Genomic DNA, 23694 nt, shown 5'->3' with positions numbered 1-23694 from the left:
AGGGGCTCTGGTGAGCGCCATGCTGAAAGGTCTAAGAGGTTGGGAGATAAGGAGGGACAGCAAAGGAGGCCGAGAAGAAACACCTAGTGAAAAAATAACGAGTTATTGAGCCCTGGAAATGCAATGAAGAGAAGTATGGCCAGCTGCACCCAGTGCCGCTCAAAGGTCAAATTGGGAGAGCACTGAGCATTGGCCATTGGACTGAGCCATTGGAGGTGTGTGGTGATCTGATGTATTAGTCAGCTCAGGCTGCATAACAAAATACCACAGGCTGCATGGCTTCAACAACAGGCATTTTTTTTCTCACAGTTTGGGGGCTGGAAGTCTAAGATCAAGGTATGGGCAGCGTTGATTCCTCCTGGAACCTCTCTCCTTGGCTTGTAGTTGTCTGCCTTCTTCTTGTGTCCTATCATGGTCTTTTCTCTGTGCCCATGCACCCCTATTGTCTCTCTGTATGTCTACATTTCCTCCTCTTTTTTTTTTTATTTATTTTTAATTAATTTAAAAAAAAATTTTTTTTTCAACGTTTATTTATTATTTTTGGGACAGAGAGAGACAGAGCATGAATGGGGGAGGGGCAGAGAGAGGGAGACACAGAATCGGAAACAGGCTCCAGGCTCTGAGCCATCAGCCCAGAGCCTGACACGGGGCTCGAACTCACGGACCGCGAGATCGTGACCTGGCTGAAGTCGGACGCTTAACCGACTGCGCCACCCAGGCGCCCAAACATTTCCTCCTCTTAAAAGGACACCAATCAATGGGGCCTCTGGGTGGCTCAGTCAGTTAAGCATCTGACTTCGGCCCAGCTCATGATCTCATGGTCCATGAGTTCGAGCCCCACGTCGGTGTCTGTGCTGCCAGCTCAGAGCCTGGAGCCTGCTTTGGATTCTATGTCTCCCTGTCTCCCTGTTTCTCCCCCACTCATGCTCTATCTTTCTCCGTCTCCCAAAAATAAATAAAAGTTAAAAAAATTAAAAATAAAAAAGGACACCAGTCAAATTGGATTGGGCCCAAGAAAACAGCCTCATTTTTAATGTAATCACCTCTTTAAAGACCTCCAAATACAGTCACCTTATGAGACAGTGGGGGTTAGGGTTTCAACACAGGAATTCGGGAAGGACACCATTCAGCCCATAACACCTAGCAAGAGCAATTTCAGTGACATTGGATGGGGAGGATGAACTGGGTAGATTCAGGAGAGAACAGGAGGAGAAGTAATTGGATTCAGTGGGTCTTCAAGAAGTTCTGCTGTATAAGAGGACAGAGAAATGGAAGGGAATGGAGGTCAAGAAAGATTTTTTTATTTTAAGATGGAGAAAATAGTATCATTTATGCTGATGGAGTGATTCTGTGCAGAGGGAAACATTGGCTAAGTAGAAGTGCTGGAATTCTGTCCTTGGGTAAGTAAGAGAAGGAATCTGATATGAGTCAGGGGTGTTGGCTTGGGCAAGAGCACAAGACAGTTCGACTACGGCGACAAAAGGGAAGGTAGAGTGCTACGGCCTGGATGCAGGTCCGTGGTTACGTTGTGGAGGGAGTTTAAGGAAGCTCCCTCCTCATTGCTTCTGTTTTCTCAACTAGGAAACCAAAAGTGAAGGTGGAGGAGAAGATATGAGACAGGCCTCTAGGGATGAGTGTGCGGATGGCCCAGGAATAGGTGGCAAGCCCACTGGATGGCACCAGGGCCCACTGGTGTCTGGCAGTCGTGAGCTTACTGACAGGGTGGCATGGTTTTCCGTTTCGGGCTCTGCTCAGCTATGTGGATGGAAGCATAGAGTTGCAAAGTTAGCTCTAACCAGGTTGAGTTTCACCAATGTGAAGGTGCCAGAGAGGGGCAAGGCAATTGAGGGTATGTCTAGAAAGTGGATAATGCAAATCATGGAATATAAGTGAGTAAAGGGGGGAAGGAAGGACTGAGGGGGGAGATGAGGGAAAGGCAGTAGGGGCCACAGTTTGTAGGTCTTGGTGAAGTCAGGGAGTGCCGGGGTCAGAACTCTTGAGGGAGTGCCTCTGGAGGACAGGAGAGGTGGTGATAATGTGGGACGTTTGAAGTGGGGATTGAGAAAGAGTTTCGATCATTGGTAAAGCCAATAGAGATGTAATGTGAGCCACATATGCAATTTTAAACTTTCTAGTAGCCACACAGAAAGGTGGAGACACAGATGAAACTAATTTAAATACAGTAATATGTTTTATTTGCTCTAATATATCCAAAATATTATCATTTTGATATGTAATCCCTATAAAAAAACCAGTTGGAGGATTTATATATTTTTTTTCTCATGCTGAAGGCTTCAAAATCCAGTGTGTGTTTTGCATTTCAAGCCCAGCTCAGTGTGGCCCAGCCACATTTCAAGTCAGGGCGGAGGTTGAAATCAAGAGAGGAAAGGAGGTCAGGAGGAGTTTGAAACGGGGATTGAGAGAATGAGAGTGAGCTCAGAGAGGGGAAGGGTGAGCAGATGTCCCTTAGCAACAAGAAGTGTGCAGTCGTGATGTGAGCATCCAAGATGGGGAAGGGAGAAGAGAGAGAGAATGTTCTGGAAATAGCAACAAGGAGCAAAGAAAAACATGTACTGTGCTGTTAGGCCACTTGTATGAGAATGGAAGACTGAGAGCCACACTTGGGAAGATAACAAACCTGGAAACAGGTTTCAATTAAAACAAGAAAGTAAAAGAAATGTTCAGAGCAGAGGCTGAGAAAATAAGGGACTTTTCTACATGACTGGCTGGGAAGTCCAGGGGCTATACAGTGGAAGGGTTTCAGTAATTTGGGGAATGAAATGGCCAAAGGGGCATAAACAAGGCTGTTTGGGGATTTTCATGGGTGGTGGGGAGTCCTGAGGGTTCTGTGGCTTCTGTGGGGCTGACAGAAGCCGGGACCCAGGATGCAGTGAGATTGGTCATGTTGGTTTCAGGGCAGAAACTGATGGTGAGGCTGTGTTTGCAGAAGAGGTCTCACCAGGAGCACACAAAGTCCTGGGGCAACCTCTCTGCCCACCACAGTGGTGTGTGGACAAGGAAGGGGGACCTTGTCCTGCAGCACTAGGAGCTAGGGAGTTCATTTTGGCTCCTGTGGAGACAAGGTAACCAGGGGAGGCCAGGGGAGGTGGTGGGCCAGTATCAGCCTTGTGAGAAGTGATTATAACAAGGAGGTAACAAGATAGCTCCCCTTGGATGAGCACGTGACACAGGCAGGCATGTGCTCAGGGCCCAGTATATTGTCTCCATTCGACCTCAGTATGTATTATTATCCCCAGTTTATGGATGAGAAGGTGAAGCCTTAGGTGAAGTAAATTGCCCAGGGTCACCAAGCCAGTCAGAGGCGGAGTCTAGCCCTTCTAATATGCCTGCGCTTCTAGTCCCTAAACCCACCCCTCCTGCTGCTCACCCCATTCCCCCCTGGGGGGCCAGGCTTTGGGCTCTGCACACCACCCCCTCCCAATACAATCAAGAGCCGTGCTGGTGGCAGTGAGAGCTGTGAGCGTGGATTCTTGGAGTTTAAGGTTTCAGAGGTGGAGACTTTCTGGGTGATGACGAAGCCAGGGTGGGGCCGTGGGAATAAATGGCTGCAGTGCAGGAGACACATGGAATGAATTACTCTAAGAGGTGATGCTGGCAGGAAATAGATATAAATGCAAATAGGCTTGGACAAGAGCACAGTGACAGGGTCTTAAATGGCTTCAGAGGAAGCCTGGGACACTAACCTCGGGCTGCACTTCAGGTCGGAGAAGTGCCCTGCCCTCCCCAGCAGCCCCTGCTCCCACTATCCCCTGGGACTTCTGGCCTGAAGTCTAACCTCTATATGCAGAGTTCAGCCATGGGGTTTGGAAGATACAAACACAGCTGTGAGGACAGGGCCCAGCCAAGCAGGGCCAGCCTGGCCCCCACCCTGCAGGCGTGGTTGCTGGTTAACGTAATGCTCACAGAGCTGATGGAGGCGAGTGATGGTCCCAGGCTTATGCACAGTGCCTTACGCCTGTCTGCTGTGGTGCCTTCCCACTTCCTGCTGTCTGGCTTGAGAGCGGATTCAAGTCAAGAAACCCAAGATGTTCAGAGTGCCCACGCAGAAGCCTTGTCTTTAGAAAAGTCCTGTTAAGGGAGGAGGCTGTGGGGGGCAGGGGGGCTGACTGCTGGCCTCTCCTGACACCTCTCTGTGGGTGAGTTTCTATCATCCACCTGTCACCTTGGAGGAGAGCACAGGGAATCTAACTGATGGAGGAAAGACTAGGAAAATAGAACATACTAGAGACCCCAGGGGACAGATGGCAGCAATCAGATTGGGAGGGGCAGATTGAAGAGAATTGCTGAGGGCAAGGGGAAACTGAGGACAAGCTTTCCCAATGAAGGCCATAACTGCCCCCCCACTTCAGTTTGCAGGAATGATCTTGGTTTATGCCCACTGTTTCTGCATAGTGATTAATAGAGAACAATTCATTCTTAAAAGTATCTCTGTTTGAAGGTGATCTTATGGTTTGTCAATAAATAAAAGTGAGCCTGACCTTGTCCCCCATACCTGGTGACTTATATCTTGGCATCTTGGCTCTCCAGTCCTGTTTGACTTTACTATACTCTGCCAAATGTGGGAATTCACTTCTTCCTTCCAGAGTTATGATGATGCCCCCACCCTGACCTTAGGGCATCTATTAAGATGTAAGTGTGGGGCACCTGGGTGACTCAGTCAGTTAAGCACCTGACTCTTGGTTTTGGCTCAGGTCATGATCTCACAGTTTGTGAGTTCGAACCCCGCATCAGGCTCTGTGCTGGTAGTGTGGAGCCTGCTTGGGATTCTCTCTCTCCCTCTCTCTCTCTGCCCCTCCCCCACTCCCACTGTCTCCGTCTCTCTCAAAACAAATAAATAAACTTTAGAAAAAAAGTAAGTGTAACATTTTAAGTATGTTAGGCATTTCCAGGGTGCCCAGGGGGAGTTGCTTTTAACATGTGGGCTTATACTGGGGATCCCTGAAGGGTATTAACAGATTAAAGATAAGAAGGGTACCTCTTGCCAGCGAGTGGATGTGGATGTGAGAAGAACCTGTCTGCCTGCCTTGCAGATGCCCAGGGCAGCCTCTGGGACCTTTGACTTACTGAGTGTGCCCTTTCCCTGACCTCTGCCCATGGGTCTCCTGGTAAAGGAGTTCTGTTTTGTGGTCAGCAATAATTTAAAAAAAAAAAAAAAAGGTTGTTCTCACTACTCTATTTGTAGATAAGTTTTCAAAGCTCCAAAGTGTTGCTTGTTGCTAGCTTAGATCTGAGATTCTAGGAGGTGATAAACCTTTTTTTGAGGGGCAAAATTCCACCACCAAAGGAAAGTCAGAAACGGAATGGCAGCTGGATACCACGGTAAATTAAGTGGTTAGGGGAAGATTCCTACCCCAAGCTCCCAGGCTGCACTTCCTGCCTTGGGGTAAAGCTGACATAAGACAAACAGCCATGCGGTTGTCCTCTGGGTGTCCCCAAAGCGGTACCCTCCAGCATGCTCTTGTCATTGGTCTTGGCCCTGGCTGGCTGAGGGAGAGAGAACTGCCCTTTTCACGGGTGGACTCAATGGTCCATGGACACGGGGCCTGGAAACAAGCGGTCTTAGCCGCTTGTTCAAGGAGTGGTTGCTGAATGAATGGATAAAACTGTCCTTAGGTTCCCTCCCCTGACATCCCCGTTCTGCACACCCAGACCCCAACTCTGGACCCTTTCTGCAAGGCTAAAACATCCCAGCCCTGCCACTTTGGGTAAATCACCTAACTTATCCTCTCTGAGACTCAGCTTTATCATCTATAAAATAGAAGTAATAATACCTATCTTCGTGATTGTTGTTGTGCTTAGAATTATCGAAGTGCTCAGCCCAGAATAGGTGCTGGGGAAGTGGCAGCTGCTATTCTGTTGTATCCCACTGTTGGCTCCAGAGCAATTTTATTTTATTTTTTTTTCAATATATGAAGTTTATTGTCAAATTGGTTTCCATACAATACCCAGTGCTCATCCCAAATGTGCCCTCCTCAATACCCATCACCCATCCTCCCCTCCCTCCCACCCCCCATCAACCCTCAGTTTGTTCTCAGTTTTTAACAGTCTCTTATGCTTTGGCTCTCTCCCACTCTAACCTCTTTTTTTTTCCTTCCCCTCCCCCATGGGTTTCCGTTAAGTTTCTCAGGATCCACATAAGAGTGAAACCATATGGTATCTGTCTTTCTCTGTATGGCTTATTTCACTTAGCATCACACTCTCCAGTTCCATCCACGTTGCTACAAAAGGCCATATTTCATTCTTTCTCATTGCCACGTAGTACTCCATTTCTTTATCCATTCATCAGTTGATGGACATTTAGGCTCTTTCCACAATTTGGCTATTGTTGAGAGTGCTGCTATAAACATTGGGGTACAAGTGCCCCTATGCATCAGTACTCCTGTATCCCTTGGGTAAATTCCTAGCAGTGCTATTCCTGGGTCATAGGGTAGGTCTATTTTTAATTTTTTGAGGAACCTCCGTACTGTTTTCCAGAGTGGCTGCACCAATTTGCATTCCCACCAACATCCAGAGCAATTTTAAAATGTAGGCTTTATTCTTATCCATGTGTGGTGAGGCCAACAGGTCAGGGAAGGAGTGTCATTGAAAAGATTGTTACACCACCGCCTGCCAAGGAATGGGATTTGTGGGCGAGGCAGTGTGTGCAAGCTCAGAGTGCAATAGTTTGAATAATTTCAGCGGATTCTGGGACCTAGGGCTGTCCCTAGTTGTCCGGTACCTGGTGACAGGGCAGGTGGATAGTGGCTTAGAGGGAGAAAGTGACAAAGGAGGTGGTTGTGGGATGGGCTGTTAATGGGGTGGTCTGCACACCAAAGACTCACTTACGGGCAAGTTTCTTTATTTGGGCTATCCCTGGGAGGGGACTCTCCAGAGTCAGTGCCCCCAGAGGGGCACTTCCCTGAGATGTGAAGCATCAAATCAGAAGCTAGAAAACATGGTTATTACAAAAGCCTAAATAATGGTTTGGCATACCCAGTAAATTTACATTTAGTTTATTAGGCTCATTTAACCACAAACAGCCAACAGGTGTTAATTGAGCACCTACTACATGCCAGGACCCATGGGATACAGACCCTGCCCTGTGGGAGCTGACCCTCACAATTTCCCAACAAAGCTCTATGCACGATAACTGTTGTTGCTTCCGGGCCTTACCAGGTGGCAAAGCTTCAGTGGATCTGAGGTCCATCGTCTTCACTCAGATCCACTGAACTCTCTTCTGTGGCTCAGCCAGCTCTGCTTTCTGCCAGAGACCACAGAGCTGGAGGCCTCTGAGCCCGCAGGCTTCGGGGACCAGCTCAGTCCTGCACGGGTGGCATGGGTTGGGATCTTAGCCTTCCTCTTTGAAACCAGACACCCAGATGGCCCTCCCAACTCAACGAGGGGAGCTGAGGCAAGGAGACAGGGGATGTTAAGTTTATCCATTCCTGCCCTGAGTCTAGACCAATGCCCCAGACAGAGGCAACCAGAAAATGGGAGGAAGGTTCCACTAGTGGCCTGGGAAGAGTAGTGATTCAAAACTGAACACAGCCGAGCCCTGGCTTCTGCATTGCAAACACATCATCAGATGATGTATTTCCTTTGACAAGGGGCCAGGGAAAGAATTGGGAATCTTTTCGAGAGGGACCCAGGGCCACTCTGCAGGAGTGTCTTTTGGCCTGAATTTAGGCAGAACCCCAAGCCTGCTGTCGTTTGAGTGTCTGCATTGACAGCATTTCTTCTAAACCATGCACTGCCTGTGTTGGGCCAGAGTGTAGGCATCTTCTACAAGCCCAGGATTCACTTCTTCTTCCTGGGGGCTCCATGGCCCCTCCCTTCCTCCTGGGTCCCCATGACCCACCAGCTCACCTTCACTGCCCTCGTCTCCCCTCCCACCTGGCTTTCTCTCTCCATTCCTCAGCCCAGCTGCAAAATAATATGCACACCAGCCAGAGTCCCTTCCTCCTCCCACTTTCCTCCGGCTGAAAATAAGCACACAAGCCCTTGATTGTTTTCAAGAATTTTTATGCACAGTTACTTGGGAAATAGATAGGAACTGAGAAGAATAACAAATACTGCAGGCATGTTACAAAATGACAAGATATCTCTAGAAGTTCCAGAAGAAACTGTCCTGGATCGTCACAACATCTAAACCAAATTAGCTCTGGCCACCATGCCTTCCACCCTGCTCCCTTTCCTAGAAATGGACATGAAACTGTCAGAGTCATCTGATCATGCAAAAGACCATAGTCTCCTTGGCCTGCGACCCTCACTGGGTCATCTGCCTCGGGGACTCATGTCTGTCGCTCAACCGGACACAGGTAACTAGTGTTCCATGTACCGCATCTGGTGCCTCCTAGACTTAGGTCAGATGAAACCGAAGGCTCAGTCTCTCTGCCCCACACCCTCCTCTTCCCTTTGTTGAGGGAAGGTAAACAGTGGTGCTCATTAAAGCCAGAAAGGGGGCACCTGGGTGTCTCAGTCGGCTGAGCGTCCAACTTTGGCTCAGGTCATCATCTCGCGGTTTGTGAGTTTGAGCCCTGCATTGGGCTCTGTGCTGACAGCTCAGAGCCTGGAGCCTGATTCGGATTCTGTGTCTCCCTCTCTCTCTGCCTCTCCCCTGCTTATGCTCTGTCTCTCCCTCTCTCTCAAAAATAAATAAACATAAACAAAAAAATAATAAAGCCAGAAAGGGAGGGCAGCTTCAAAGACAGAGGTTATTTGGGGCTGCCTATTAACAATGAACAATGTGAGTGGTGAGTAAGCAGAATGGGGATGATGAAGTCAGTCTTGGGTGGTTTTAACAAGATCCTTGGATAAGATGAGCTCTGTGGTCCCTTGCAGCAATAGAACCTTATTTCCACCTGCTATTTATAAGCTGCGGGACCAAAGCTAACACATGGAAAAGGACCATTAGTCGTTGGTAAAACTGAAGTAGGTAAACATGCCATGACCACATCCTGTTTTCTATGTTGTGTAGACCCCCATTCTTCAGAAATAAGTACATACTCATTTTTATCAATTTGTATTTGTTTAAGTGGGAGGAAAATAAGTTTAAGCAGCTAACTCCCAAATGCTCCAAAATTATGATTAAGAATCTGAAAAAATTGTTTTTTCAAAGAAAGGCTGAACTAATAAAGGGAGTAGCTGAGACTTTCTTCCCGTGGTTTCACAGTTAACAGGAGACAGGGGCAGGCTTTGGACCTCCCTCGACAGAGCCCCAAACTCACGCTTTCCTCCAGTGAGAGCATGTGGAAACAGGGAATCAGAATTTCCAAGGCTCCCACTGTAGTGTGGCCCTGACACCGGGAACTGGCTTGTGGTGCGTCCTCAGCTCAGCTGTCTGGGGTTGAGTGACTGGCAGACAACCTTTCCTTTTCTGTTCTTTAACCCTGTTCCCACGCACCTCTCCACCCTCTGCAGACAGCACTTTAGCAAAAAACTCTTTAGGGGGTACTCTTGTCCCCATGATTAAAAGGAACCCTTCACAATTTAACCTGCAAATGATAAAGTTGTTTGAGACAACCCCGTGTGAATGTGTCTTATTAAAAAGAAATCAAAATAAAAAAATAATAAAGTAAGCTCTTATAATAGTAAGGCTTTTCACTGATTTTCCAAGAATGTGTCTTCACATTCTCTTTTGATATGACAAATGCCTTTCTCCAGAACTGTGTATTTCTGTGCCATGGATGTATCATTTCGTCTTGAATCAGAATCAGAACGTCCAGGGGTGGGGATCAAGCCTCAGGATGGGTAAAAAGTTCCACTCATGATTATGCTACTCAGCCAGGATTAGTGTCAGTTCAGTTCCAAGGAATTGCTCCCACATTTTACCTATATGGGCACTAAGTGGCAATCCGAAGCCACGGATGAGCAAGGAAAGCCAAGATTTTGTGGAACTTTTCAGACCAAAATTTGGCTCAAAAATATGTTTTCACAGCCGACAGAAATGGATCAACTATTTGCATAAGACAAACGTAACAGAGGATCTTCGCAGCAAAAAATAAATACCTTGCACACGTCTTCGTTCCTGCAAGGAATCTTATCGTGGTTCTGCCGTGTGCTGGTTGATGGGTAGACAGCAGTCAGTGAGGCATACCTTGCCCTCAGGGGTCTTCTTAGACAAAGTGGCAGACAGAGGGGTAGGTAGACCATTGTGAATAATAAGGTTAGTGCTAGAGATGGGTGCAAGGTTCTGACACGCTTCTTTCAGTGGCACCTAATCCCTAACGTGCTACCTTCTAGAATATTTTTAATGGTGAACATCTAAAAAGTTTGGTTTTGCTTCCCTGTAGATGAAATCAAGTTTTTCTTGCAATTTGCTGTTGTGTTGTGATTTCACTGCTTTTCCTGAAGTCACTGTTGCTCAGAATGTGTCTCTATATCGTGTAGTCATACTCAAGAGGACTCTAAGTGATACACAAGTATAAATTTGTTATTGTAATGGCCAGGTATTTATTTTAATGTGTAAGAGGAAGATAACTGATTTTCCACTTACACTGATATAAAATTTCCTTCTCAAAGAAGTTAAAGTTTTAAGAAAATGGAGCGACAAATTCTCGGCCATGGCAAACTTCTGCAGGCTACACGCAGATGGAATATCTTGAGGCAGGGTAACCATCCATTTACTTCCAGCCGATCAGGAAACTATAGGCCCATGCTGAGATGAACAACGTCTTCCAGCCTGGCATTCAGGCTGGAAGTCACGTTGCATTTTTCTTTTTTTTTTTTTTTTTTTAGTTTCCATTTGTACCCTTGGAGCCACTATCCTTGCCCTCCCCAAGCTTCCTTCTCTTGGCTTTCTGATCTCCTGAGAAGCCACCCTCAGTTTGTGGAGGCCACTACAAGATGGAGAAAACTTTCCCTTGATTCTCCTAGATCTTGGAAGCATTTTCTGTTTGTTTGTTTTGTGTGTGTGCCATTCTCTCCCTTGATCTGGTCTTGTGTGTGACCATGTCTGCAAACAGCAACTATGTTTAATAACTAACAGCTTTGCCTGGTGCTTTCTTCATAACTGTTCTCACATGGAGGAAGAAGTTTTTCTTCTTAAAGTCATAGTTTTCAAATTTAGAATAGCTGTAAATCAGAGGATGATGCTGAAGGGAAAGATAACGGATTGTGGCTCATCTAGAAAGGCCTGCCCTTATAAGCCTTGCTGAGTTGCTGCCTTCTTCATGCAGACTCTGGGACCTCTTCCCGGACACAGAATGAATCACCAGCTTTGCAATGCAACATTTTACTTGTGCTATCTCTCTTGTACATACCTGTTTCATTCACACCTGTGTCAGTTGTCTCTTTATGTGTCTTCTTCTCCTCATATGTGAGCATCTGAAGGGCTATGACCACATTTTAACTTCTCATTCAACAATTATTTTGAATGCCTACTACATGCCAGCCACTGGTTGGAGAACTGGGAAGTTGGAGGTGAACAGGGCTGACACTGTCTCTCCCTCATGCAGCTTGTTGCCTTTGCCTTTGACAATGTCTGTCATAAGTGTATTAGTTACCTTTTGCTGCATAACAAATCAGCCCAAAACTTAGCAACTTAAAACAACAAAAAGTTATTATCTTCCCAGTTTCTGAGGAAACCATGAGTGTGCAAGGAAAGCCAAGATTTTGTCTCCTTTTTCAGATGAAAATTTCACTCAGAAACATGTTTATATGTAATATAATCTGGCAGAAATCTGGGAGCAGCTTAGTTTAGTAGTTCTGGCCCATGGTCTCTCATGAGACTTCTGTCAAGATCTTGACCAGAATGTAGTCATCCGAAGGCTTGATTTGGCTGGTAGATCTGCTTCCAGGCTCACTCACGTGACTATGGGCTGAAGGCCTCACTTCCTTACCAAATAACCTCTTCATAGGGTGTTCATAGCAGCTGGCTTCCCCCCAAATAGATGTTCCAAGAGAGACAAAGTGAGTAAGGAGAAGTTGCCGTGTCTTTTATTTAATCTTAGAAGTGACACACGATCACTTCTATTGGTCGCACAAACCAAACCCTGGTGCACTGCAGAAGGAGACTACATAAGGGGGCATGGATCGTGGGGGGGCCATCTTGAAGGCTGGCTACCACAGTGGGGCAATCAATACTGGGTGCTCAATAAATGCATGGTAAAGTTTGCACCTTAGTAATCCATAAGTCAAAAGCTCTACTTTTTTTAAAAATAGACTTTACTTTTTAGAGTGGTTTTAGGTTTACAGCAAAATTAAGCGATAAGTACAGAGCATTCCCATATACTCCCTGCCTCCATACGAGCACATCTTCCACCACAGTGGTACACATATTATAATTGGTGAACTTACATTGACACATCACTATCACCCAAAGTCCACAGTCTACATTAGGATTCTGTCTTGGTGTTGTGCATTCAATGGGTTTAGACAAATGTACAATGATATATATCCATCATTATAGTATCATATGGAATAGTTTCACCACCCTAAAAATTATCTGTGCTTTTCCAATTCATCCCTCCTTCCCTCTAACCCCTGCCTTTTCCAGAATGTCATATAGAATCGTACATTATATAGCCTTTTCAGGTTGTAACTTAGTAATAGGCATATAAGCTTCCTGCATGTTTTTTTCATGGCTTGATAGCTCATTTCTTACACTTTTTTTTTTTTTTAACAAATTAGTGAACATCCTTTTTGCCCTGGTTTTACTGACTGTACAATTTTGGAGTGTTTTTAATCTTCCACTAGGCCTAAATAATTTGAATGGTTTACCCAGCTAACAGACTGCTGCCACATTAAACTAAAAAGCCAGGAAATGTGTTTTGGACAGACTTAGTAATTCATCTTTCCCCTAACTCGTCTTTTTTTCCCTTATAATCACATTCTCTAGGTATCTTTCCAGAATCATTCATGTTCTACTTATCTAATGCAGTTGTGGAAAACCTCTGTTTGAAATTCTTTTATGTTCTGTTTAAGATATTGAGTCTTGCTAGAATAACTACTCTCTAAGAAGGACTATGTTGTGTGTTAGTTGATAAAGGGACCCATTGCCAGTGTGTGCTGGCATTAAATAGAAGCCTCAGATACAGAGGAAGGAACTATTCTTTTTTGATGGGAAAAATAGGGCTATAGCATTACAGTTTGCCCCATTCTTACAGTGAGCTAGCAATGCACATGTACACAATGAAGGCAATATCAAGTTGGCAGTATTGTTGTCTATGTGGCTTTCCTCCTATTCTGCCAAGATTGAAGGTCAGTACAGACTTAACAATAAAAGGATGGTGTTCTAATGGGTGAAATTGAAGAAAAAACAGCCCTTGCCCTTGTGGTTGATTAGTTTGGGAAAATGTTTTCATTCCTAGAGAAGGAAGGAGATCTTACTTTTTCGTTTTCCCTCCCCACGTGAAAAATTTCAAGCTGCAGGGCAATCAGCACTCATCTGGCACTTTATAAATTGTGATATAGCCTTGTTAGTCAGGCTGAAAATGTATGTTGTTGCGTGCAGTCCTTAACTATGTTAAGATTCATCTTACTAAACTGCCTCATGTTCAGGCAAGTTGTAATGACTCGTTGGGCCTCAATAAAAAAGTTATGTGCAAAAAAAATTATATCAATTTTTTTTGGAGCAAGAATGATTTCTTGTTATAATGAACCAGAAATACAAGATTCCATTGAAACTGGAACAGTTAACGGAATATGGTTGATATATATATCAAGGGAAATAAGAAGAGGGTCAAACAAAGCCAATGAAGGAAGAACCCAAGATTGGCTTGGGATAAACGTAAGGATAATAGCATTTTCAGCACAGGCATCTTCTGACCACTTGCAGCAGTTAGTTGGCCATTGTCAGCAGCAGCACTGTCATCATCTAAAGAGGAAGCAGGGTGTAGAGCAGGAGAGCTGGAACAACTGTCATGTTAGCAAGAACTCATATTTGTGTAGTGTCCAACACTGTGCCCGCCACTCTGACTCTGCAAGGAAACAGTTTGTCTCTAGTACGTTGCAACCAGAAAGCCAGCAGCGCTCATGAGAACAACAACAAAAGGTTGAAGTGCTACAAGAAGCCTTCATATTCAGGAGCAAAACAGCTTATAGATTCTATTGTGTAAAAATCAATAGAAAGTCCTGGAAAAGGACTGAGAGGGAGTTGAAAGGATGTACTCTGCTCAAGTCTTAGTGGAAAAGCAGGTTAACTTTTCAAAATTTGCCAGTAGTTAAGGGTTGATGAGAATGGTAATTGAATTTGTCTTTCTTTACCAACTGCTCCAAATTGTCTCCAATGTTTTATGGAAATATTATGTAATAGTTCTACCTAACTGTTTTAACAGCAGTATTTTCACTAAAATGGAGTAGATGAGTGGGAAAATGTTCCTTGCTCAACAATACCTCTGGGGAGTCAGGAAACCAATGTGGTCACCCATGCTTTCCCTCCTGATAACCAAACCTCCTGAAGGCCCCCAGAGGTGGTTATGGTACCTGAGACATAATATGTAGCCCCAGAAGCATCTTGCTTGCAAACCCAAAGTTACCAAGGAATTACAAACGATCACATCATCTTTAAAAACATTTCCGAATATCAATTATTTCAGCCTTTTTCTGCTCCCACACCTTCCTCCACGTGCATCACACTCCAATTGGCAACACTGTCCCTCACCAGAGAGGGAGAATAAGTATAAGAGGGGCATGTGGTTTTGAAAAAAAAAAAGGCTCTTATCGATTCTTACCTGCCCTTCTGGGAGGCAGGGCAGGAGAGCATCCCTTCCTTCCCACGGTCAGTTGACATAGCAGATGGAGGTTAGTGGCTTCCTGGCCTCTATGAAGGCCAAGAAGCCTGCCTCAAAGGAGGAGTCCAGCTGAAAGATGACCAAGAGTCAGGGCACCTGTGTTCTCACCTAGGATTTGCCACTAACATTTGGCAACCTTTATCTGTAACCTCAAGTGGTTGGACTACAAGATCCATGAGGTCCAGTAGAGCACTGATAATTTGCTGTTCCATATTGGCCAGAAGAAGCTGGTGAGCCTTATGTAGTTTCGCAGGAGGAAGTTACTATGTTTTCCCGTAAATCTAAATCTGTGGTTGCAGACTGGTGGTCAGATCTGGCATGTAAGTGCGTTTTGTTTATACTCCCTAGTGTTTTGTAAGTTTTTTGTCTTTTATTTTTATTACTAGTTGTCAACACTTGAAACATAGTGCAATTCTCAGTATCACTTCTGGCTTGTCTTGAAAATTCTGTGTCTGGCAACACCTGGCCCTTACTCTTACATCGCAACCTCTTCCACACTGGGCCTGTGCTGTTAGGTTCCTCAGGTCCACATGGCCCACTTTGCTTATTTCCGTCCATTCCTGGCCACTGTAGAAGTTAAAGTTTGCAACCCCTGTTTTAAATTTTCTCCATATTCTCTGGGTCACATGGGACAATGTAGAGTATGTATAAAAGACACATACTCTAGCCTATTTGAGGTTTCTCTGATGCTTGGACTGGTTCCAGGAGGATGAGTTCCTGGGCATGTGAGCTGTGGGCATGCCTATTTGGCTTGCTCATGAATGAGGACAGTGGGGTAAAAGCTAGAAGCTCACAAGCTTGTCATGTTCTGGAAAGTTCCCCATTGTTACAGCTGTGTTGCAAGTGTACAGAAGGTGTATGAGAGGTTCCATGTGAGCATCTGAGTGCATCAGGAGAGATAAGACCAGAAGAAAAAAATGCCTGTGGGATTTTCAAGTGCCTTTTCCCCTCCTCTTCTTACCCTTATTGTCTAGGTCCATGCCACAAGCGACGGGCAGGTGGCTGCTGCACTCAGCTGGGCTCCCTGTCAGCCCTGAAGCATGCTGTCCTTGGGCTGTACCTGCTGGTCTTCCTGATTCTCGTGGGCATCTTCATCTTAGCAGGTAAGGGCACCCTTTCCTGTTGTGGCCTTTAAGAATGTGAATGGAGGTGTATAGGGAGCAACAGTAGATGGGAACTGGAGAGCTTAAACCTCTGCTCTCCATTTTCACAGTCATAAGCCCAAACACTGCCCCTGTCACCATGGAAACCACGAAGGAGGAAGCTGGCTGGTCTTTCAGACCAGCATGACTCTTGGCAGCATTGCCCATTTCATATAGGATGAGGAGTTGGCAGGCGATATGTGAGTTTGGAGAACCTCTGAGTCCAGGAGAGGAGATTTAGCTACTCTGAATGGCTTCTGACTTTTCGGGCATCATTGTGTGACTTATGCATCCAGCGCCTCCCTGGAGCTCTATTCTGTGGTTTGCTCACAGCAGGCTAAGCCCCTTGTCCTGGGCATGATGAAAATAGTCATGAGACATTTTGCTGCTGTGGTTAATCAGAGTCATCATCAACCTGCTGTCCTTTTGTGATTACTGGGGGGTGGGACGGGTTTGCCCCAGTTCCGCTGGGCTCTTCTCCCCAGTGTCCATCTGCAAGACAGGCTGGTCATAGGCTGGAGTTAGGAGCACATTTTCTAGATAGGAAGAAGGAGAGCTCATGGACTTAGAAAGGGATCAAGCAGAAGACCACATGTGAGCAACCTAGTTCACTGCTCACAGGTCACTCCACTGTGATGGAGATGGTGAAGCACAGAGGGGCAGAGGTTGTAGTGGTCTCTCCTGACTCCCACACAGAAGGAGAGGTGCCCAATTCCCACCTTTCTCAATGAAAGTATGTAAGAGTTGACAAAGTAAGACCAAGGGTTCAGTTTATTTCAACCTTACCCATCCTACATGGTAGCCTACTTTGTGTCAGGTTCCATGCTAGAAGTGGATATGCAGCTAAATAAGACCCATGGGCTTCCTTCAAGGAGCTCCCAGTTGTTGGACAAGGCAGAGGCACACAGCTAGAGCTCTGTCTCAAGGTGGAATGTGATAGGGCTGATGACAGAGACTGTATGTTGACAACAAGTGCTATGGTAATATAGAGGAGACACACGCAGTGGAAGTATGGGTAATGCATGGAGGGGGGTTGGTCAGAGCAAGGCGGCTGGCCAGACCGAGATGACTTACAGTGCTGAGGGTGGGGCCCATGAGTTAACTCTAGGACAGGGATCGGGAGGCTAAGCACTTGCAGATGACCTTTGCTGGAAATCATGAGGCAGATGCCTAGGACCTCATTGGTATTGTCTCACTTTCTGTCAAGTGAGAATAGTCACCTGGGGCCTATGATGGAATGTTCAATGCTGCCTTCACCTTCAGGGTTCCACACTCGGGGCAAAGGGCATGATTAGGGGTGGTGTCTGTCCTACCACCCCTTGACCTGAGTGGGGGGACAGCCAACAACAATGAGAGAAAGTCATGATTCATCTCAAGGACCCATGGATGATGTCCAGCCAGAGGATGATTTGAACATGTTCTTGGGCTGCTCAGTGGGAGATTGGGATCTGGGTTTTGTGGGCTTGGCAGCCACAACCATAACAAATTTCCAGAATTTTTGGAAACTGTTTCAGCCCAGCAGGAAAGCTAGGCTATGGTATTACAATCTCTCTGCTGAATAGGAACTTTTAGGTGACAGAAGAGGGTCTAGAAGAGAGTGCCAGACAAATGGGGACCATAGGGCAGGTCTCTAGAGCCTGGAAGCCTGGAAGCGTGGAAGGGCATAATTTTGGGAGAAGATAAAGTTCTCTTCTGTGTCTAGAGGGTTGCCATAAAGCAGGCATATTCTGTGTGACCTCAGAGGGTAGAATTAGACAAATGGGTGAATTTTGTAAGGAAATAGATTCTCATTCAAAATAGAGGAGAGGTTCTAGCAAGTAGTGCTGCTTGGGATGCTGCAGAAAGACTTTTCTCCTGGCTTTGTCAACTTGGAGGTCGAATGGGATTTATGATGACATCCTGGAAGTTTCAGAAGGGAGGGTGGGTCATGGTTTTCCAATCTAACCAAAATATTGCCATGCTTCCTTAGTTTTCTAGACAGAAACCTGGGGAGGATATTGATCATTATGATCACCTTTGAATTTGAAGTTTCTGGATGCCAGATTGCCTGTGTGGAATGACAGTTTGGGGTGTATCAGAACTAATCTGATGAAACAGAGCATCATACTTTATATCTTGGCTCTGGGGCATGACCACTGTCCCCTCCTCAGGTTCTTCTCTGGAAAATCATGCTGGCCTCTGGGAGGGTTTTGGTGAGGGTGGCCAATGAAAAAATGTAGTCACCAACTGCTTCTCCCCTAGGGAGGGGACTTAGGAATGTAGTGAACAAGTCTGGGATTCTTCAAGGAGACCCTGCCTGACCTAGGTAGGAAGTTTCTTCAGAGCACCCTGATTAGAGACCTCCAGTTATGTCTCCTTTATGAAAATACCAAGACTATGGAGAGATACATGGTTCAGTGTAAATTAGAGCTTACCTAGCCTTCTGTTAGGAGTTCTGCTGTGGCTGCTTCCCCATGTTGGGCAGAATATGCTCTTCATTGTCCTGCTGAGGTCGCTTCCACAAGAGGTGCTAAAGACTGAGTTGTGCCCCACCACCAAATTTATATGTTGAAGCCCTAACCTTTAATATGATGGTATTTGGGGGTGGGGCCTTTGGGAGTTTATTAGGTTATGAGGGTGGGACCCTCATGATGAGATTAGTGCCCTTATAAGAGGAGAGAGGAGAGGAGAGGAGAGGAGAGAGAGGAGAGAGAGGAAGAGAGAGAAATCTGCCATGTGAGGACACAGAGAGAATCGCCTGCAAGCCAGGAAAACAGCCCTTACCAACAACCGAATCTACCCACACCTTGATCTTAGGCTTCCCAGTCTCCACAACTGTGACAAACAAATGTCTGTTGTCTAAGCCACCCAGGCTATGGTGTTTTGTTATAGAGGCCTGGACTAAGACAGGAGGAGTTCTGTTTGAACCACTCTCAGATTTCAAAATCTCCTTGTCGACCCAAAGCTCATACATCCTACAGTTGGATAACAAAATTATCCACTCTGACCAAGCACCATGTCTGAATGACTGGTAAAAAATTATTGTGGTACACGTGCTTGCTCCTGCTGTTTTTCAATATTATAAAATTATAATCTAACTACATGAAATATTACTCTTATAAAACTTCTCATGAGACTTGTCTCAATTCATCTCTTTATCCAAGTATTCAAAATAAAAGGCAAATACTGTACCTTGTGTTCACGCATCATCCCAACATCCCCTGTCCAATCCAGACATCTGGATTTAAATGATTTTAAACCACACTGTTTTCTCAGTTGGGCTTTCTACCCAACTATCCATTCCTAACTGGCATCCTCTTGGGAACTTTATTGATACTCCCACAACATTGCCAAGTTCTATGCGCACAGTCTTCTAACATCACTTAATGAGGCTGCATCAGTGCATTCTTCCCAGCCCCCAATTCCTTTAAGACTTTCTATCTCTTCAACCCATTTGATTTATTACCTGGGCTGATGGTTCCATATTATGTTTTTGTTCTGTTCCACATTCAGTTTGGGACAGTATTGACCATCAGGCTTAATTCAATTCATGAATAAGAGGGTTGAGATTGGATGGTTGTGGGTCCTGAGGTCTTCAGTTCAGCACTTCAGGGAAGATGTGATGGAGTGAAAGGGTTAGAGGAGGTTCTAACCCAGTGATTCTGGGACATCACTGTAGTGACAAAGAGTGGTCATGGGGAACGACCTCTTCTTCCTCCTTTCTCCTACCATGACACTACTAAGGAATTCGAATTCCTGCTGTGAAAATGTAATAGCAGAAAGGGGAAGTGCAAACATCTGGGGGCTGATTAACCTGGAGTTTTACAGCAACATAGACTGGAACAGGGAGAGTTCCTGGTGAAAACGGCTCCTCTCACAGCTTAATTTAATTCTTCCTTAACAGCAACAGTCAGATATTGCCATCATCATCCTTAATCACTGCTTCACCTGTACATGAGTGCTTAGTGGGTGCAGAGCAATAGAACAAACCCTGGTATTTCAGTCCATTGGGGCTGTTATAACAAACTGTCACAGTCTGAGCGGCTTAAACAACAAACAGCTGTTTCTCACAGTTCTGGAGACTGGGAAATCCAAGATCAAGCTACTGGCAGATTTGGTGTCTGGTGAGGACCCACCTCCTGCTTAATAGACAGCTGTCTTCTCACAGTGTCCTCACATGCAGAAGGGGTGAGGGAGCTCTTTGGGGTCTCTTTTATAATGGCACTAATCCCATTCAGGAGGGTCCTACCCTCACATCCTGATCACCTCCCAAATGCCCTACCTCAAGATACCATCACATTGGGGGTTAGGATTTCAACATATGAATTTGGGAGGACACAAACATTTAGTTCATAGCATGGGAATAAAAAAGAATCATGAGATGTGTTTCCTGCTCTGGGAGAGTTTAAAATAAGAAGCATACAGGGGTGCCTGGGTGGCTCAGTCAGTTAAGCATCTCACTCTTGGTTTCAGCTCAGGTCGTGGTCTCATGGCTTGTGGGTTTGAGCCCTAGCACAGAGCCTGCTTGGGATTCTCTCTCCATCTCTCTCTGCCCTTCCCCTGCTTTCTCTGTCTCTGTCTCTGTCTCTGTCTCTGTCTCTCTCTCTCAAATAAATAAACTTAAAAAAAAATGAAATCAGAAGCACACAAATACATTAGAACAGTACGATGTAGCTGATGCTATGTGCCAAAGGAGAGTCTGCTGATGCAAAGGAGAGTCTGACTCCTGACAGCTGGAGTGGCTGGGAAGGCCTCAGCCTGGGGAAAGCTGAACAATAAGTGTCCCAAATGTCATTTGAATTGAGCACCCCTTTTTTTTATCACCTCGTTTCAAGCAGGTTTTTGACTCTGCAATCAGAGAACAGTGCGCTCAGAGCCCATAGCCATTTATGTGGCAGATTATTGATCTCATCATGCATCTCAGAATGAAGAGTGTGTTGCCTGTAGACTTTATCGGGACACCCTGTTGGAAGCAGCGCCATGAAATTCCACCCTGTGCTTATTGTAGGGGTGCTGCTGAAGAGGTTGTTCATCCCATTACACAATGTTGACACACGCAGAAATTATTTTCTGTCTTAGCCTCAGAAGGAGGTGTGCTTGTCTTGAGGAAATAGTTCGTTTTCACCTTCAGGAGACTGTGAATCTGAAAGTAATTAAAATTGCTTTCAAGAGGTAATTAATGCAAACCGAGAGTTAGCTGTCATCCCCTTGCAAGATGTGTGAATTTGAAAGTAATTAAAATGAAAACCTGCAGACAGATCTGTGGTCCACCCACAGCCACTGTATAGACTTTCCAGAAAGCATTTTTCCATTCGTCCTGTTCCTACCCCCATTTAGCGTCTCTCACTACTTCTTCCTTTATCTTGTTCTCATCTACTGTTATGTTAGTGTATTTTATGTGTCCTTGTAAACTGCCTTAATCCTTTTTGGAACAAGAAAGGGTGTTATGCACAGTTTTGTCTTGTAAAAAAAAATTCTGCCTACTCTCTTCAATTCTGCAAGTGCACGATGTTTTTAAATATGCACATGACGAGTGAGTGAGTGAACGAATGAATGAATGACAGAGACTAGGAACCTTGGAGGGAATCTTATTTGTGGGGGAAAATGATTATTTCAGTTTCAGTCAAGTGTCTACATGGCACGGTAAATATGGAATCACCACTCAAGGACATGTGACTGGTGGAAGAAGTGTGTAATTAATTACATTATGACACATACATCATAGTCTGTACTGGGTAGGCATTATAGCGTTTAGGGAGAATATTAAGACAGGCAGAGTCACGCAGTACCTTATACTGGTGAACACCATGGACTCTGAAGCCAGCCTGTGTGGGTTTGAATCCCCTCTTCTCCGTTACCAGCTATGAGATGTTGACCAAGTTACTGGATCTTTCTGTACCTGAGTTTTTTCATCAGAAAATGAGGAAAATAAGTATGCTTGCTTCATTGGGTTGTTATGAGATTTAAACATGTTACTATATTTAAAGTACTCAGAAAAGTGGCTCCTGGCACAGAGTGAGCACGCTGGTAGTACTCTTGTTAGGATAGCAGCATTACTACCCCTACTATATTATTATGCCTATTTTTTCTTGCTTTTCTTTGCAGTCAGTTAAGCTTGATAGTGGGAACTGAGAGTCAGGAATACTTGAGTTTGGTCCTAGCTCATCCATTAACCCTCTGTAATCTTGGGAAAAATCACTGTCTGAACCTTAGTATACTCATTTCTAAAGTGAGCAGGTTGGAGTAGATCAGTGTTTCCCAAACTTTTTGACCATAACCTAGTTCACACATATACCCATAACTGAAATAATCTTAAGCATGTGGTAGATGCTGATGATTTTCTATTCTACTCATTGTAAAAGAAATATTCACCATCTATATATTTATGTCATGATTCACAAATAGAATGCAAGCTGTAGTGTAAAATCAAAGGGCTAAATGATAATTCTATTACTCTATGTGTCTTTCAAACATTATTTTTTTTTTTGAGAGAGAGAGAGAGAGAGAGAGAGAGAGAGAGGAGGGGCAGAGAAAGAAAGAGATAAAGGATCCAAAGTAGGCTTCATGCTGACAGCAGAGAGCCCTATGCGGGGCTTGAACCCTCGAACCATGAGATAGTGACCTGAGCCAAAGTTGGACATTCAACTGACTGAGCCACCCAGGTGCCCCTCAAACATTCTAAGTGAACAGCTATATTCTCTTCAGGATATGAACTTTGAGGGGAAACTTCTGGGTTCACATCTGGGCTGTGCCACTGAATGGCTCTATAATCTTAGGGCAAAAAATTTAACCTCTCAAATCCTCAGTTTTTCATCAGTCACATGGGATGACAATGGTACCTACCCCATAGAGTTGCTGTAAGGATTAAATTAATTTATACATGAAAACTCTTCATGCCTGGCACAAAAATAGTATTCAATAAATATCATCATTAGTCATTAGTATTGTTGCTATTTAACAATATTGCTATTATCATTGGTCTTGGAACAATGAGAGGGACTTTGCTGTCAGAATAAGAAAGGGTTAGAATCCTGCTTGTTTAGCCTGAGCACCTAGTGGTTTTGTCTATAAACAGAGAATGTTGTATGCTTGGTGTAGTGGGAGGGTCTGTGCCCATACCTCACACGTTTCTAATAAATCCACAGGGGAGGCCTGGAGACTTTGTCTGAGGGATCCTGGCCTTGCCGTGACAGTGCAGGGCTCAGTAAGCCAAGAAACAGGATAGTGTTTCCAGCACTGTGTCTCCTTAGGGAAGAGAGTGAGCAAGCCAGCACCATGGTGCCGTTCCCACCCGTGGCACTCGGGAGCTTAGCCTTGGAAGGAATCTCAGAGGACATCTTGTACAACCTCCCTCCCTCCCAGGGCAAGAACCTCCCTCCTGACTTCCCAGACAGATGAGGTATTGCGCTTCTACTGAAGAACAGCCACAAGTGACAGAAACTCTTGCCTAATCTTCCTCAACTATCCCACGCATGCTGTTTCTAGCTCCTCTTGTAGGAACAGCTCGCAACAAGCCTTTCTCCTCATCCTCGTGATTGTTCTTCAGCGAGGTGAAAATAGGCTAAGCAAGATTCATTCTTCCAATAGTGACTTGGTCAGGAGACCTACGTGTGTGTGTGTTCACACCTGCTACGTTATATTGAGGTCATCGTTTTACATACCTGCTCCTCTTCTCGTCCAGAACAAAGCTCCTTCATGATAAGGTACTGTGTCTAGTTCATGCCGGTGCCTGGCATGATGCCCTGCACAGAGTAGATGTTCAGCTAAGGTTTGGCATCAACGTAATGGCCATCCTCCCCCTCCCATCCCCACCCAATAAGCTCCAGGTTTTCGTGGAAAAC

General features: G+C 45.2%; 1 protein-coding gene across 2 annotated transcripts in view; it reads left to right on the top strand.

Moving 5' to 3' along the window:
• Positions 1-23694, top strand: part of SCARA5 (scavenger receptor class A member 5) — a 127345-nt gene that overhangs the window by 14588 nt on the left and 89063 nt on the right. For both annotated transcript variants that reach the window (XM_045461459.1, XM_045461453.1), the window contains exon 3: positions 15707-15835. In XM_045461459.1, coding sequence (XP_045317415.1) covers positions 15707-15835 — 129 coding nt within the window. The remainder of the gene's footprint in view (positions 1-15706; positions 15836-23694) is intronic.

Source organism: Leopardus geoffroyi, chromosome B1 (genome assembly GCF_018350155.1).
Source record: "Leopardus geoffroyi isolate Oge1 chromosome B1, O.geoffroyi_Oge1_pat1.0, whole genome shotgun sequence".
NCBI classification, from domain to species: Eukaryota; Metazoa; Chordata; class Mammalia; order Carnivora; family Felidae; genus Leopardus; species Leopardus geoffroyi.
Note: the sequence above shows the minus strand (reverse complement) of the source record. Positions and strands in the feature narration are given on the sequence as shown.